Source organism: Salminus brasiliensis, chromosome 8 (genome assembly GCF_030463535.1).
Source record: "Salminus brasiliensis chromosome 8, fSalBra1.hap2, whole genome shotgun sequence".
NCBI classification, from domain to species: domain Eukaryota; kingdom Metazoa; phylum Chordata; class Actinopteri; order Characiformes; family Bryconidae; genus Salminus; species Salminus brasiliensis.
In genome coordinates, this window is record NC_132885.1 from 24,624,917 (window position 1) to 24,641,257 (window position 16,341).

At 39.2% G+C, this 16,341-nt stretch overlaps 3 protein-coding genes across 15 annotated transcripts in view; 2 read left to right on the plus strand and 1 right to left on the minus strand.

The window, feature by feature from the left end:
- caska (calcium/calmodulin-dependent serine protein kinase a) overlaps positions 1–16,341 on the minus strand; it is a 238,213-nt gene that overhangs the window by 48,847 nt on the left and 173,025 nt on the right. For all 13 annotated transcript variants that reach the window (XM_072686218.1, XM_072686219.1, XM_072686216.1 and 10 more), the window contains exons 6-9: positions 7,041–7,143; positions 2,351–2,526; positions 1,818–1,940; positions 279–362 (exon numbers count right to left, since the gene is read on the minus strand). In XM_072686218.1, the coding sequence (XP_072542319.1) occupies positions 279–362; positions 1,818–1,940; positions 2,351–2,526; positions 7,041–7,143 (486 nt within the window). The remainder of the gene's footprint in view (positions 1–278; positions 363–1,817; positions 1,941–2,350; positions 2,527–7,040; positions 7,144–16,341) is intronic.
- Positions 7,787–9,564, plus strand: LOC140561199 (probable G-protein coupled receptor 34). The gene is made up of 2 exons (XM_072686220.1): positions 7,787–8,033; positions 8,411–9,564. Exon 2 carries the CDS (start codon positions 8,434–8,436, stop codon positions 9,553–9,555), a length of 1,122 nt encoding a protein of 373 aa, XP_072542321.1. The 5' UTR covers positions 7,787–8,033; positions 8,411–8,433; the 3' UTR covers positions 9,556–9,564.
- On the plus strand, positions 11,518–16,029 carry gpr82 (G protein-coupled receptor 82). The gene is made up of 2 exons (XM_072686221.1): positions 11,518–11,601; positions 13,073–16,029. Exons 1-2 carry the CDS (start codon positions 11,537–11,539, stop codon positions 14,073–14,075), a joined length of 1,068 nt encoding a protein of 355 aa, XP_072542322.1. The 5' UTR covers positions 11,518–11,536; the 3' UTR covers positions 14,076–16,029.

Here is a 16,341-nt window from a genome sequence, read left to right on the forward strand (position 1 = left end):
GACATGATAGAAGAGGAGCATATACATGACCCACCCCATCTGTGCCTCTTTTCTGTAGAACTTTCTATTAAGAGACGGAGATGACACATGAACACTGGGGAACGCTGCACTACAAACAGCAGGAATCTAGATTGTCTTTACTGTTCTTTACAGACGGTTAAAGTTCATTACATTAGCCAATATTTATATACTTAACATTCTTCAGGGTGTAAGGGCTAGCACTGCCCTGGATATAACAGGTTGTAGAAACAGCAAGGTGCTGAAGGAGTCTGTCTTACTTTCAACTTTCTCCGGGCATTGAACTTCCTCAGCTGCTCCACTGTTTCAGGGAGGTGGATCTTGTAGGCATAGCGGTCTCTCTCCTGAAACACACACACACACACACACACACACACACACACACACACACACACACACATACTTAAAATTCCATTCATACTTCCTAATTATTTATGTATTTGTAACTTTATAGGTATACATAACTGCAGCCTAACCGCTGCTGCAATGTGATAGTCATTTGTCAACAGAAAGGGACCACCTCAGAGCCATCACTTACCGGATATTAATTGGACGGTGAACCATTACCAGCATAGCAATGCCAGCATAACAATGATAGCGGCTTGGTAGTGTGTGTTGTGCTGGTTTAACGGTATCAGGCATATACATTTTGTATATGTATTGTATATTCTTTTATTGTAAATTTTGTATATACTTATTGACCACTTTATTACTTTATTAAGCACATATGCTTTCTTGGTATACCTTGCAGGCACACAGTTAGAGCCAACAGTTCATTTCATAGCCTGTTATCATGGTATCATTCTGACCAAAAGACCACTGTTGACTGGACAGTGTAGTTGTGTAGTAGGCTTTTCTCAACCCAGTGAGTGAGTGCACTGAGTGACTGAGGTGTTAAAAAACAGCATTGTAGGTACTAGTGTACGACTGATACCCTAATACCAGCATGAGCACAAAAAATCCCTATTAATGGTCTTGATTTACAAACTTATGGACATACAGGTTCATAAAACACACCGCGATATTTATTGTGAAAGTCAGAGCAAACAGCATTGCAAGAACACATTTTCTTATTCAGAAATGAGGATTAGCAGCATGGTTGCATGGTTTCTGGCACTGCCACCTATTTCTCTGAATTGCATGTGCTGTTACCGATCCGGTTCACGGCTCTGAATATGGCTCAGGTCAATCAGGCTCATTAAACGGGCTTCCCTGAACATCATTTATGTGTACACAACCCTTCAAAAGTTAATCATTAATCATTTAAAACCAACCTGGTTGCAAATACATATTTATATCTATAGTTCTAACATGTTAGTCCTGTGCATCGTCCCAGTTTTCAGAGAATCAGTAGGATACTAAAAAGCAGTAAATTATCTACATTTTCTATGTGTCTAGAATCTTAAAAAATTCTAGTCGATTCTTTGAAAATTTGAAAAACCCTTGATAATTAAGTTGATACTTTATGTAAATAATGGTATTAGATCATTACTGTATATTATTTATTCATTACTTCATATCTGGACTTCTAGGAAGTAGGTTACAGTCTAACAATAGATTTTGTAGTACTGTTTGCGTTTTATATGTTATCTGTTAAAATGCAATAATGGAATAAAACTTCAATGTGTGGCCCGATTTGCACTGTGTAGTGCGGTTACTGCTGAGATTCAAGAATATGGCTCACACTGCAGAGATCAGAGAACTGCTCTGTTGCTTCTCCTCTGTGATAACCACAAAGCTCCACACCAGGAAGAGAGGGGTACAGCATAGTGAGGCTGTTGTGATTGAGTGTCAGGTACCTTGAGCCAGGGATGGTTGAGGGCCTCGTACACAGTGATCCTCTCAGCAGGGTCCAGCATCAGCATGCGCCGCACCAAGTCTTTAGCACTCTCTGAGATGTGACTCCATTGCCGTGGGTTCATCTGCAGAGGGGACACATAAGGAAACACATAAAATCTTTGAGAGAGATGATACTCTTTATAGACTTTGCTTTAGTTTAAATCTGGAAGTTGTTCTTAAAATTGTGTCAAATGTCATGATAAATGAACCTAAAGAAATGCTCCAAAATTACTTTACACATATTTTTTATATTTGACTTCTGTGGAATGTACAGAAAGTTTTTCCGTTCTCCTTTAACCCTTAACGCAGGAAGGCTCATTACACACTAAGGTGTATTACTCAGTAACTACAGGTAATTCTGTATAAACTGGTGGGGCTATTCTTTGGTAATAGACACTTTCGGACCACCGGCGGGCCATAGCCTGATTTAAGGGATTACAGTTGCCATCTTGGAGATAAGAGGATTTGTGTGACAAAAATTTAGTTCAGCTACCTTGTATTTGCCCTTAATAATGCCCTCAAACAGGCGCTCCTTAGTGCCATAGAAGGGCAGGCAGCCGCTGAGCAGGATGAAGAGGATGACTCCACAGCCCCACACGTCCACCGGCTTCCCATAAGGTTCTCTCTTGACCACTTCAGGAGCCATGAAGTGAGGAGTGCCAACCCGGCCTGTAGCACAGACAACATGCATGTACGATATAACTGTCACACACTGTCAATGCTTTTGGGCAATGTATGTATTTTGTACATGTATGTATGTCCAAAAGTTTACAGACACCCTTTTTAAATAATGACCCTCAATAAGTGCAGGCACTTAACTGAGCACACAGCTTGCACAGTCTCTATAAAAAAAAAAACTGTCAATAAAACAGGGTGCTCTGGGACGGCTCTGGAAAAAGTTCACCAGTACTTTAATGGGTGAGCTTAGTACCTGACCTTACTAATGCTCTTGTGAAAAAATCAAATCCTCACCGTAATGATCCAACACCACAGCCTTCCTAGAGTAGTACAGACTGTTACTGTGGCAAATAAGAGCAAACTCCCTAATAATAAATCTTGGATGTCTTCAAACCTTTGGACATACAGGTGTTTTTTGGTGCTTAAAATATAGAAAGCAGTAGAAAGGCACATCCACTTGCATGCACAGGAAATATACAAAGGTTGCATGCAAGTTTCGGTTCTTGGTTTGGAATAGCATAAAAAAGGATGTCTGAGTACTTGAGCAAAAACTTTTGTGGGGTCTGCAAATTTTTAAAAAGACTCTCTTTGCTGAATTTAGCATTAGGACAATGTGACAGAAGTTTAACTACGCTGAAAGGGAAACACTCAACAGAAAAGCAAAAGTGTAGCTGTGTAGCAAGGAAGGAAGCTAGTTATGTACAGATATCGTGGTGTGAAGTCAGGGAGAATTCAAAGATATGCAGCTCAGATAATAACACATAACACATGACATAACACATACAAGTACATCTGAAGCAGTTGAGCTACCCTCGTAAGAAAACGGTGGAATCCATGCTTCTGTAGCTAATCAAGCCCAATAATAAATGCACCCATCTCATTGATCTATATCTATATGATACATAAAGCTAATGAAAATGAGGGGATCTGAGAATCTCTGAGTGAGCCTCCAGGACAATAAAAACGTACCCTATCTAAAGAGCATTCAGAGAACCTCACATGAATACCTGTTGGTGCTCAAAAGACCAGAAAAGGTCTTTAAATGGACATTATCTAGAGCAGTGTGTGTGTGAGACCCTAGTTCGCTGAAGACCTAAGACCGTGGAGAAAAAACTAAACAAAAAAAACATATTTTATACAAGCAGCTAAAATATTCTTTGCCCTTTTTGAGAACATTAATCTTTCACTTGCAACTGCCTGAGCTATGGTAATCATGGACTTACTCTGTCTTGTTGCAGAATAATGATCATTCAATTATGCCTTGTGTTCCCCACTAGTTTAGAGGCCCAACGCAACTGCGTATACAGCTCAAAGCTGGAAAGTACCCAAACATTGGCCTCTAAAGACTTGTGCCTCCAGAGACTGTATCATAAAAGCACAGTAGCTCTTTAAGAGCCCTTTTAAAAGAGTGTTTTTATCATATAAAGGACAGTGCAGTGGACAACAGTGGTCTTAATATGTTTTTACCATTGATGAAAACACTCGTATTCCTAAATAAATAAATATATGAATAAATTAATGAGCACAGAAATAACTAAATATAATAATAAATAAAATAAAATAAAATAATGAATGATTACATAAATATGATTAATAAAATAAAAAACAAATTTTCAAAGTTGAATGTCATTCATAGAACAATATTGTTTGGACAGACTAAGGATAAGAGTTATGAGTTAAAATAAAAATTCAACTCAACTGTGAAGCTGTGCTTAGCCCAAACTGTGCAGTGTGCTGGAGGAATCATAATGCTGTGGGACTGCTTTGGGGTATGGCCAGAATGACCTGCAGTCCAGTTGGAATTTGAATATTTGAATATCAGTGTATCTGTCAGTGACCTATTGCTGTATTTAAACAAATGAACCAGAGGCCTCAGTTCCACTGAAATGCAGTAGTGTAATCTGAAACCAGTTGTTCAAAAAACACATCTCAAAAATACACTAGAAAAGAACCGAAACAATTCTATATAGAAGTATGGGCCAAAATACTTTCTTCCTGCTGCGTAAGACCACAGTATAGCTCTTTTGGCAACCACATTCGCCTGGAGAACAATATGCTGTTATTACAAAAAAAAGGGGCAACGTCATGTCACACACATTGCAGCTGTGCAAACCTTGTGGAAGAAAATACTACAAATTACTACTACAGAGGGGTGGCTTCAGCTTTACACAAACCTTGAGCTTTGACCTTTTACTGAGACCTTAAAACTGATCAGCGGTTACAGACAGCTTGTGGCTGATGGTATTAGGAGAGTCCAGTGCACAATGTCTGTGGGAAACATAATGACACTATACCAGTGCTATCACTGTTTTTTAGCTGAACTGACTCCTGAACTCCAGGTCGATATTTATTGCCCTACTTGTACAGTGTGTGCAGAATTATTAGGCAAGTTGTATTTGAAAGGATTCTTTTTATTATTGAACAACAACTATGTTCTCAATCAACCCAAAAGACTCATCAATATCAAAGCTTAATATTTTTGGAAGTTGGAGTGTTTTTTTTTTTAGATTTGGCTATCTTAGGAGGATATCTGTTTGTGCAGGTAACTATTACTGTGCAGAATTATTAGGCAACTTAATAAAAAAACAAATATATACCCATCTCACTTGTTTATTTTCACCAGGTAAACCAATATAACATTTCTGACATTCAAAAACAAAACCAAAAACAAATCAGTGACCAATATAGCCACCTTTCTTTACGATGACACTCAAAAGCCTACCATCCATAGAATAGATTCTGTCAGTTGCTTGATCTGTTTACGATCAACATTGCGTGCAGCAGACACCACAGCCTCCCAGACACTGTTCAGAGAGGTGTACTGTTTCCCTCCCTGTAGATCTCACATTTCATAAGGGACCACAGGTTCTCTATGGGGTTCAGATCAGGTGAACAAGGGGGCCATGTCTTGATTGTTCGGTGATCAACCTTTAAAAGTTTGGCAATTTCAAGACTGCTGCATCCCTCTGCAAGACATCTCACAATTTTTGACTTTTCAGAGTCCGTCAAATCTCTCTTCTGACCCATTTTGCCAAAGGAAAGGAATTTGCGTAATAATTAAGAACACCTTATATAGGGTGTTGATGTCATTAGACCACACCCCTTCTCATTACAGAGATGCACATCACCTGATTTACTTGATTGGTAGTCGGCTTTCAAGCCTATAGAGCTTGGATTAGGACAACATGCATAAAAAGGATGATTTGATCAAAATACTCATTTGCCTAATAATTCTGCACACAGTGTATGTAAGCCCACACCTACACTGAATTTTTGTGACTACTCTACTATTGTTATTATCATCAATTTCACAGGCCCTAAAATAGAACCCTGTGGGACTCCACAAGCTATGCTAAAAAACTGTTACTAAATAATTCACAATAATATTTCTGTGCTAGGATTCATAACTGAATAATAAACATATATGGCTCAAGAGGTTAAAAGGCATTTTCCTTCTGGAAAAGGGGAAAAAAGTGTACAGAGTAGACCTCAGAGTAAACTCCGTTAAGGGACACAATTACAGATCGTTTTTTCGTTTTTTCATTCACATTATATGTACTTCAGGAGACCCTTTTTTCTCTTTCTCGTCAGCATATGCTATCTTGGAGGACTCATGTTCAACGAAGCTTGGTGATTTTCCCCAACAATACACTTTGAACCTGTCAATTGACAGATGATATGAATCAGGTGAGGCTGAGCAGGGAAATCACCAACACTCTAAAAAATAAAGGTGATTCAAAAGGTTTTTTAGGCAATACCACAGAAAAAAACACTTTTGGTTTCTTAAAGAACCATTTTTGTAAAAGAATATGAGAGTATGAGTGAGAAGGACCTTCTGTACACGAAGTAAAGGTTCTTTAGACCTTTAAAAGGTTCACACTCACACTTCTCTTTTCCAAACATGAGGCTTAATTCACCAGCTGTTTTTAAGGAGAAATGTCTTCTTCATGAAGATTCTGACATTCACCAATGTTTTCTTGTAAAGTGGGACATCATTATAAGAGCATAGCTGTGAACAATTCTGCAGTTTAAAAGCACATCATGATTCTGATGTAGACGTTAGGACTTTTCTCAAGAACAAATATGAGAAAATTCTTAGTACGACACTGGTGAAATAGGCCTATTACTTTTTTAAGGAACCAAGAGTATTTTTTTTTGTAACTGTCAAAAAAAACAAAACATTTGCAGCACTTTTTTTAACATTACATTTACATTTTCAACATTCAGCTGATGCTCTTATCCAGAGCGACTTACAAGGTTACTTGTATTACAGAGGTGGGCCAATGTAGTGTTAGGAGTCTTGCCCAAGGACTCTTACTGGTGTAGCGCAGCACAGTCAACCAGACCAGGAATCGAACCCCAGTCTCCCATGTGGTGTTGTAGCTTACTGGCCGTTAGTGGTGTTATCTGTTGCGCCACACCAACCATGACTGTGCCCTCCAGGACCCTACCTGAACATCCCTGATTCACAATAATAATAAACGCTGTAATTCGACGATGCTTACCTCCTGCCACTAGTCCTGACTCTCCGAGCTGTATAGCAACTCCAAAGCCCCCCAGCTTCACGGGGGCTGAATTCTCTTTCGATGCCAGTAACACACAGTGTGGCTGCAAGGGGAGAAAAGACAGAACACATGATGACAAACTGCATTATTCAACCCCACAGACCACATGAAGCCTTAAAACACTACAAAGGTGAGTAATGTCAACTGCTGTCAGTGTTCACTGTAGCATCTCATCTCTGAATGCTAGAAGGATTAGAAGGTAAAAACATTAGGTGCCATGGCAAAATCATCATTATACATCATCTCTGAAGATATTTGCAACTATGTTTTTACCTTCTAATCCTTCTAGCATTCAGAGATGAGATGCTACAGTGAACACTGACAGCAGTTGACATTACTCACCTTTGTAGTGTTATATATATATATATATATATATATATATATATATAGTGTTATATATATATATATATATATATATATATTGCTAGTCCTTCCCACAGATACACTTTCATGTGCTTTTTGAAACTCTCTTGAGAGGCTAAAGAGAAAAATATGCAGTATTAAGCAACTGTTTTTAGATAGTAAGTGAAAACTCTCCTGGTGTTTGAGTTAGCCAGATGATTAAAATGACTAGAGTGTTGGAGCATGTGGTGCTGTGGTTTAAAAAAAAGAAAAAAAAAAAAAGAAGTGACTGCTGCTTCCCCCTTTACTGTTCAAAACGTTGCTGCGCTCTTCTGTGTTTTAGAGCTGGTGAGCATCTAGCTGTCTGCAACACACAGGGGTCTAAAAAGACAGGAAGTCAGAGAGGAACTACAAGGACTGCTTTAAAAGGGATTGTAGAGCAATCTGGAAATTGAGGCAGAGAAAACGCACTTCTTTTCCCCCCAAAAGCACAGATTTGCAAAGAAAATGCCATTCATCTTCTGCTCTTCTGCGTCTATTCCTGAGACTATGGAACAGTAACTGAAACCAATTCCAGGAGGAACTCAAACAGTAAGTAAAGTGCATTATCTAAAAAAAAACACTAATACTAAAAAATAAGAGCATTATAAAAATGTACTTGACATAGCAGCAGTGACCTACAGTTAGGATTCTAATTTCTTCACTATGACTGGTGGTAGTTTATGGGCAGCTCAGGATTTCTACTATTCATTTCTGCTAGTTTCCTCTTACTATACACTCTCTGATAGAAAGTATGATGGTATTGGAATTGGTTAGTATTGTTGGCACACATCCAACAATTTCTTTCGAGAGTTAATGTGAAGTGTGAGATGTAGGTGTTGCCAGCTGTTTAGAGTGTGACAAGAGGTGCGCAGCGCTGGTTAAGTGGTAATATCATGTAAAAACAATAAATCCCCTTTCTGTTAAAGGTGAGAGATTTCTACAGACTGTAATGGCAGATTACTGCTTTGAAGACTCCAGCAACAATACATCTACAGTTCAACAGCAAGACAGCTTGGGAAACTGTAGTGTAGATGGCAGCAGCCTCCGGGTCCTGCTGGCCGTCTTCTACTCGCTCTTCTTTCTGCTGGGCTTAGCTGGCAACGTTCTGGCTCTCTGGGTGTTCATTCGTCTACAATCCAAGATGAACTCGGTGCGCATTTTCCTTATTAACCTGGCCGTGGCGGACCTACTCCTCATGATTTGCCTACCTTTCCGGATCGCTTATCACGCCAACAAGAACTGCTGGGTCTTGAAGCCAATAATCTGCACTTTGGTAGGCAATATCTTCTACATGAACATGTACATAAGTATTTTCCTGCTGGGTCTGATTAGCATAGACCGCTACCTGAAGCTGCAGAGGATCTCCAGGAGGCAGAAGTTTCTCGGAAGTAGACAGAGCATGATCACTTGCTGCCTCATCTGGGCGCTGGCTATTGCTGGGATAGTGCCATTGATTGCCTTATCTTATAACAACAACAACAACAACAACAACACACCAGCCAATAAGTGTTTCCAGTACAAACACCTGAAAAGCAGCAAATGGAAAGGCTACTTCAACCTGTTCATAGTGGTTCTCTTCTGGCTGGTCTACGTTGCCCTTGTTTTGTCTTATGGCAAAATCGCAACAGGGCTTCTTCGGGTCTCTCGGGAGAAGCCCGATCTTCCCAACGCGGCCAGGTACGGCAGAACAGCTCGCAAATCCTTCTTTGTTCTTTTTCTCTTCACCTTGTGCTTTGTGCCCTATCACTGTGTGAGGATCTTCTACATCCACTCCCAGCTCACAGATGTCTCCTGCCAGTGGAGGGATGTATTGGACAAAGCCAATGAAATAGCTCTTCTTCTGTCAGCCTTCAACAGCTGCCTGGACCCAGTTATGTACTTTGTGCTGTGTGGCTCGGTGCGCAGGGTGGTGCTGCAGGTGTTGTGTAAGTTCCTCTGCCCTAAGGCTTCTGGAAGCACCAGCAGCTCCAGTAATGATACAAGGAGGGACCAAGTGGACCACCTTTCAGAAAGCGAGATCAGCACCTTGAGAAGGAAAATTGCCACTCATATCAATCCTTTGGAGACATGACTGACCTGGCCAACACAGACTATCTGGGTGTCCTTAACACCAAATAGGAAAGACTGCTACTGATTTGTAGTGTCTCGGGCTGACATCAACAGAAAATGCTGGACACTAGCTGTGCGTTTCATCCCGTAAGCAGTAATGTTTGAGTGGTTTCAGCATGTTCATGTTAATGCTTACTAGGTTTGTAAAGAAAGCTAATCTTGAGCATTGCTATCAGCTAATACTCAATATTCCAATACCGGTATGTCTAATTAAGAACAATCATCATCAAGGCAAATCTTCCATGTGTCTGGGCTTAATCCTTTAAAACATAATGGATGTCACAAACAAAGATTAAGAGCCAAAATAAGACCTAAGCAATCATCAGAAAAACACTAGGAATGTTCAGTAACAGGTTATATCAAGGCTACACACATTGACAATTCATAATACACACATAAGCACTCAATAACACATTATAAAGCAGTACTACAGTGTTAATAAACAGTATATTTCAGTAACCACAAGAAGATGCCTGTTGTTGCTTTCCAAAAATAAGGTCTAGGCAATTGCATGAGCTTTGAACGGCAGGTATTTTAGGAAATAATGACCTCAAATTAATCAAAAAGAGCCCTTAAGCTAAAATGATGGCAACTTTTTTTATTTCTACCACTGTCACAAAGAATGATTCTCAAATAAAAGAACACATAAGGCAGAGGCCTCGTTAAAAACACCAGGTAAGAGTTCATTGCAAAGGTACCTATTCAGTTAAGAAGACCTAGTTAGTTGTCCATGTCTGCTAATACTCTTTATAACTGAATAGGTACCTTTGTAATGAACTGTATAAAAGCACAAAGTAAATTATCATGTGCATTTCTACTGTAATTCTGGTTGGGAAGATGTATATCCATATATATAAGATATATGAAATATATATGTGAATAATCACAGAAACAGCCACAGAACTGGTGTATAGAGCTCTAAACCGGGCCTCTGTCTTCTAAGGTTCATTACTAAGCAATGGCACTTGTTACCAATGGAACAAAACCACACCATTATAATTGTGATTACTGGCATAAGCTGTTCATTAATGCGCAAATATTGGGAAGTTAGTGGAAAGATGTTGATGTTATATGTCTATGCAGGTATGTGCTGTGTATGGGCAAAGCCCCTATGTAGGTAGCCTTCACATAAAATGTTAATGAATGTTCTACGCTGCTTAATTTCACATTTTTAAGTGTATGTCTATTCATGTGCAAAAGAATAGACATAATAAAAAATGACACTTAAAAAGAAAAAAAAGGTAAAACGATGTCCTTTAGTTTCTCAGCTGTGTTGCATTTAAACTCATGTAATAGCTTTAATAATAACAAACAATAAAATGCTTTAAAATGATTCATATAAAGACGTAATGATTTCATATTTGAAACTTCAATGACAGTTCTAATTAGAATTAGAGTCTTTATTATTTGAGCAAATGTCACCAGTAAGTGCTTTGACAATTATGGTAAGCTGCATACAAGTAGCACAATAGACCAATCTTCAGTGGAGCATCTGCAGAAAATCATTAACAGGGCCTCAACTCAGACAACAACTAATGACAGCAGCAAACAGAGAGTGCCCTCTGCTGGTAAAACACTGGAAAGACTGATTTGCATACACTATGCTGTATGACACAAAACAGGATGAGGATTGGTTGGTGTAATAAATCTAGAAAACTAAGGTGGTGACCTCTGAAAGTGTGACTGTACTGATAACTTAAGAAACAGTAAAATGCAGAGATCTAAAAGTTGAAAAAAAAATATATAGGATACGAGAGAAGAATTAAGCCATGCACAGAGCTTCTACTTTATAAGTGTGTTCAGGATGTGGTCAGAAGAGAACCTGCCTAGTTCCCCTATGAACAGAACAAACCCTCCCCCCCTTTTGTGCTCTGAAGGTGTTATGAGAATGCAAGCACTGCATTAGAACTTAAGAGGAAACTAGCAAGAAAACATAACCCACTATGTCAGAGCAGAATGGTAATGTAACGAATTTCACGGAAATCAGTGGAGCAACCAGCAATGACAGGTATCCGTTACACACACATTTTTCTTACTTGGTTATTTTTTTCTATTTGCATGAAATTGATAAAGTACAGGACAAATGGCATGTTCCTAAGTGTAGGTATGATCAATGCTCTTCCCACCATTTTGCTGACAAGCACTACTTTATGCAACAAGCTGTCTATCTCGGATTTAACATGCTACTGTTGTAGAAAATATCATTATAATTATTATCACCATTTACTACAAGCTTTGCGGGGCCCTGTTTATATCGTAAACACACCTACATTATATATGCTTATGTCATGCATGAACTCTGGTTATTTAAGCTTTTTTACATGTATATTAAAATATGTGTGTATTGTGGGTACACTTTAAATATGTATGCGTGTATCATGCCCACACTGACTTTATATGTGTGTATAATGCACACACTTTGACTATGTATGCGTGTATAATGCACACACTTTGACTATGTATGCGTGTATAATGCACACACTTTGACTATGTATGCGTGTATAATGCACACACTTTGACTATGTATGCGTGTATAATGCACACACTTTGACTATGTATGCGTGTATCATGCCCACACTTTGACTATATATGTGTGTATAATGCACACACTTTGACTATGTATGCGTGTATCATGCACACACTTTGACTATATATGTGTGTATAATGCACACACTTTGATTATATATGCTTGTATAATGCCCATACTTTAATGATATGTGCTTGTATCATGCCCATACTTTAATTATATATGCGTGTATAATGCCCATACTTTAATTATATATGCGTGTATAATGCCCATATTTTAATTATATATGCTTGTATCATGCCCATAATTTTTTATTATATATGCGTATATAACCCATACTTTAATTATATATGCTTATATCATGCCCATACTTTAATTATATATGCTTGTATCATGCCTACACTTTGACTGTACATATACACTTGTATCATGCCCACTTTGACTATATATGCTTGTATCATGCCCACACTTGACTGTATATATACACTTGTATCATGCCCATACTTTAATTATATATGCTTGTATCATTCCCACACTTTGATTATATATGCTTGTAACATGGCCACACTTGACTGTATATATACACTTGTATCATGCCCATACTTTAATTATATATGTTTGTATCATTCCCACACTTTGATTATATATGCTTGTATCAGGCCTATACTTTAATTATATACGCTTGTATCAGGCCTATAATTTAATTATATCCGCTTGTATCAGGCCTATACTTTAATTATATACGCTTGTATCATGCCCATACTTTGAAGGTAGGTTACAGTAGCTAAAACTGCCTCAAATTGTTTCAGTTGACGTTCGCTTCCTCTCATACAGGTATGAAGCACATTTTTTTGAGAAATGAAATTTGATTTTGAGCTGATGTTGAGCTGATGTTTACAAGATGACACTTTCTGACATAAATATGTCCTTATATTTGCTTATATGGTTCTAGTAAAAGGTGTTTCCTGGAGTCTAGAGACCATCACATTAGTGTCCTGCCATGGTTCTATCTCACCCTGGCTATCCTGGGCTTCCTGGCCAACGCACTTGCCATGCTGGACCTCTGGCGGTCTGAGAAGACGCCAACCGTCATCTTCACTTTAAACATAGTGGTGTCGGACCTGATGGTTTGCTGCAGTTTCCCGTTCAGAATGGCCTACTACATCACAGGCCCTAAATGGGGGCCTGGCTCTACAGTCTGCTTGACTACAGAGTTTTTGATGGTCTCTTGCTTTTACATCAACCTCTATTGCAATATGTGTTTCCTGCTGTGGACCAGCATTAACCGCTATGCTACGGTGGTACAGCCGCGCTGGGGACTTTTCCAGGCCTTCAGGCAGCCAAAGCTCTGTTGGGTCATCTGCATTGTCACCTGGATACTGGGAATCATCACCATAAGTAGTTCAATGGGATATAAGGCAAACCTGAAATCCACAGGGCAAGAACTGAATACATGCTTTGAAAAAGTGATGAACAAAGGAATGGAGCAAATTAACGTTCTTCATGGTATAGGTGTCGGAATGTTCTTCTTCATCCTGGGCTTGATGCTGGTCAGTTATGGCCTGCTGATTTTCCACTTGCAGAAGGTGAGAGGGGGAAGCATGGTGGGCGTGGGATTTGGACCTGGAGGAGGCCTGAAGGTGAGGAGGAAAATCCTGGCCTCTGTCATTCTGTTTGTTTCCTGCTTCTTGCCCTACCATGTGCAGAGGATCAGGATCATGGCTGCATCAGACAGCGAAAACTGTCTGCAGAAAAATGAAGATATGAAGATAAAGACTCTCACCATCTTGGTGGCAGCTCTCAGCTGCTGCTTGCATCCAGCGCTGCACTTGGTGCTGCGCTTGCCCTGCTGCCGTGTCAAGCGCAACACGAGAGCCCCTCCTAAGCCAGAAATCACGAGAAGCCAGGTTACGCCTAATATACACGCCACTGAGTTGACCCAGAATTTTAGATAGGAGTAATGGTACGAAACCTGACACACTCTGAGCTAGAAATGGACTTTGGGCTGGTCCCACAGAGTCAGATTCACATTAAACCAAGACTATACTGCATTATTTCAGTGAGGAATCACCACTAGAATTACCATTTACTCCAAGCCTAGGAATAATCTTCTAGGATTAATGTGCAGGAAAGCCGTCTGTAATGTTACGTCAAGTTTACAAGGACTTGTGGATGGTGAGTAGAGCTGTACGATTTTTATTATGAAACTGGAATCACAATACTTTGGCTTGAAATCGAAATCACAGTCCTTCAACATACAAAGCTTTGTACGCAACGGCAGAGCTTATATAAATGGCTACTGCAAACATGCACTATATATGTGCAAAAGTTTGTAGACACCTGCTCATTTAATGCTCCTTCAGAAATTAAGGGCATTAACAGAGTGTATGTCCCCTACTTGCTGCAAACAGCCTCTACTCTTCAGGCAAGATGTTACGTTAGATGTGGGTAAATTACATTGAGGTTTTGTTTGCATCCAGCAACCCATTCTATTAATGATACTTTTCTACAAATATTATCACGGCTGCAACTAGCGTCTGTTTCAATGATCGATTAGTTGGTCCATAGGGATTTCCATTCATCTGGAAAAAAGACAGTGCTCTACTACTGACTGTCAAAGTGCTCTTATGGTATAATTATATAAACTCTGCATTCCTATCAAATTATTTAACTTCTACTTAATAAACACAGATCAATGAAATATTTGGGTGGTTGGTGACATCATGTAATCAAAACCGGTATTACTGAGCCAGAACCAGTGTGCTACACTGGCAAAACGTGCTACCCAAGGGAAAAGCTGCATAATGAAAACAGCAGGCAGGATTGGGATATTTCGATAGGCTAAACGCACAATATCAGAAAATGCTCCCAGCAGAGGTATAGGCAGGATATTTAGATAGCTGTAATCACTATATGAGGGTAAAAAGAAGGTAATTGAGGTGGGAAGAAACTGTACATGCAAAATTTAAACTGATTTTGCATGTACACTTTTGTAAGACTCAAGCAAACAGTATCAGTTAGTTTAGATTGCATAATGCACCTGAGGAGAACCGAATTATGAAAAACATGAAAACATTCAAAACTGTAAACCTGTGCAAAGCCGCACATACTGAAGTAGCACCTATCGATCCACAGAACAGCCACAGAAGTGTCAACGGCCATTTCCCACATACAGGGTGCATTTTGTTCACCCCGGTAGTTCCCTGTGAGGTGGAGTACACAGGGAATTTAATTTAACATAAGGGAGATACAGTGCTCAGTTCTGTGTGAGGGGAACTTTACACTGTTTAGAGAGAAGTCAGTGACACTTTTTCACTTCACAGGAACTTGACTCATTGGTTTGCTAGTTACTTTATAGAGCCGAGTCAAAGATTGTCGTCAACGTGAGGCACTGACTCTTACGTGATGATGTTGCAGAGGATTCTGAATGAAAGAATTTAACCAGATGAAGTTTCATATAAGCCCATATCACTTGATAAGTGTGTAGAGACTACAAGGACACTGCTTAGGAACCCATGGGAATAGAGCTAGAGTAGATAAGAGAGAATCGTCACCCTGGAAAGCATCTTCCAAAAGTCCCAGCAGATCAAAAAGTCTAATAATAAAACATATATTTATTATCATCTGCATTTGTTTAGGCATTAGCAGCCCTGGTAACCAGTAAATAGCAAATCGATGCACAGTGGACAAAAATGCAGCTCATCCTGTCAGCCTGCATTTGCTAAAACAAGACTGATAAGCTGACAACATGCTGCTATTTTTAACCTTTTATGTCTATAGATTGGCAGCGGTTTTGGCAGTTAATCATCTCACTGAGGTTTCCACAACGTTTCTGCATCTTTTGATGCTTACACAGGACAGCCATGCTGCTGCACCATGCCCATGAACCTTTTAAGTTAATTAAAAAAATAAACAGTAATGATAGAAATGCAGCCTATGTGTCCAGATTTCTTTTCCTTGGTAGGATTTAGACTCAGTTTGGTATCAGGATTTCGGTTCAAGTGGTTTTGGGTGGATACAACATGAATAATCGGGGATTTTTTTTTTTTTACTTCTGTTTTCCTGTGGCTAACAGAGAGCAAAATATGAGCATTAGGTAAGCAATATTTTTATCCTGACATCATCAGAAGAATTTACTAATCTGATTTTTGTGGATGAGTAAACCATAAAAAAACAGACAGTTTTTTTGTTGCTGCTAAATAACTAACTTCCACATAACAA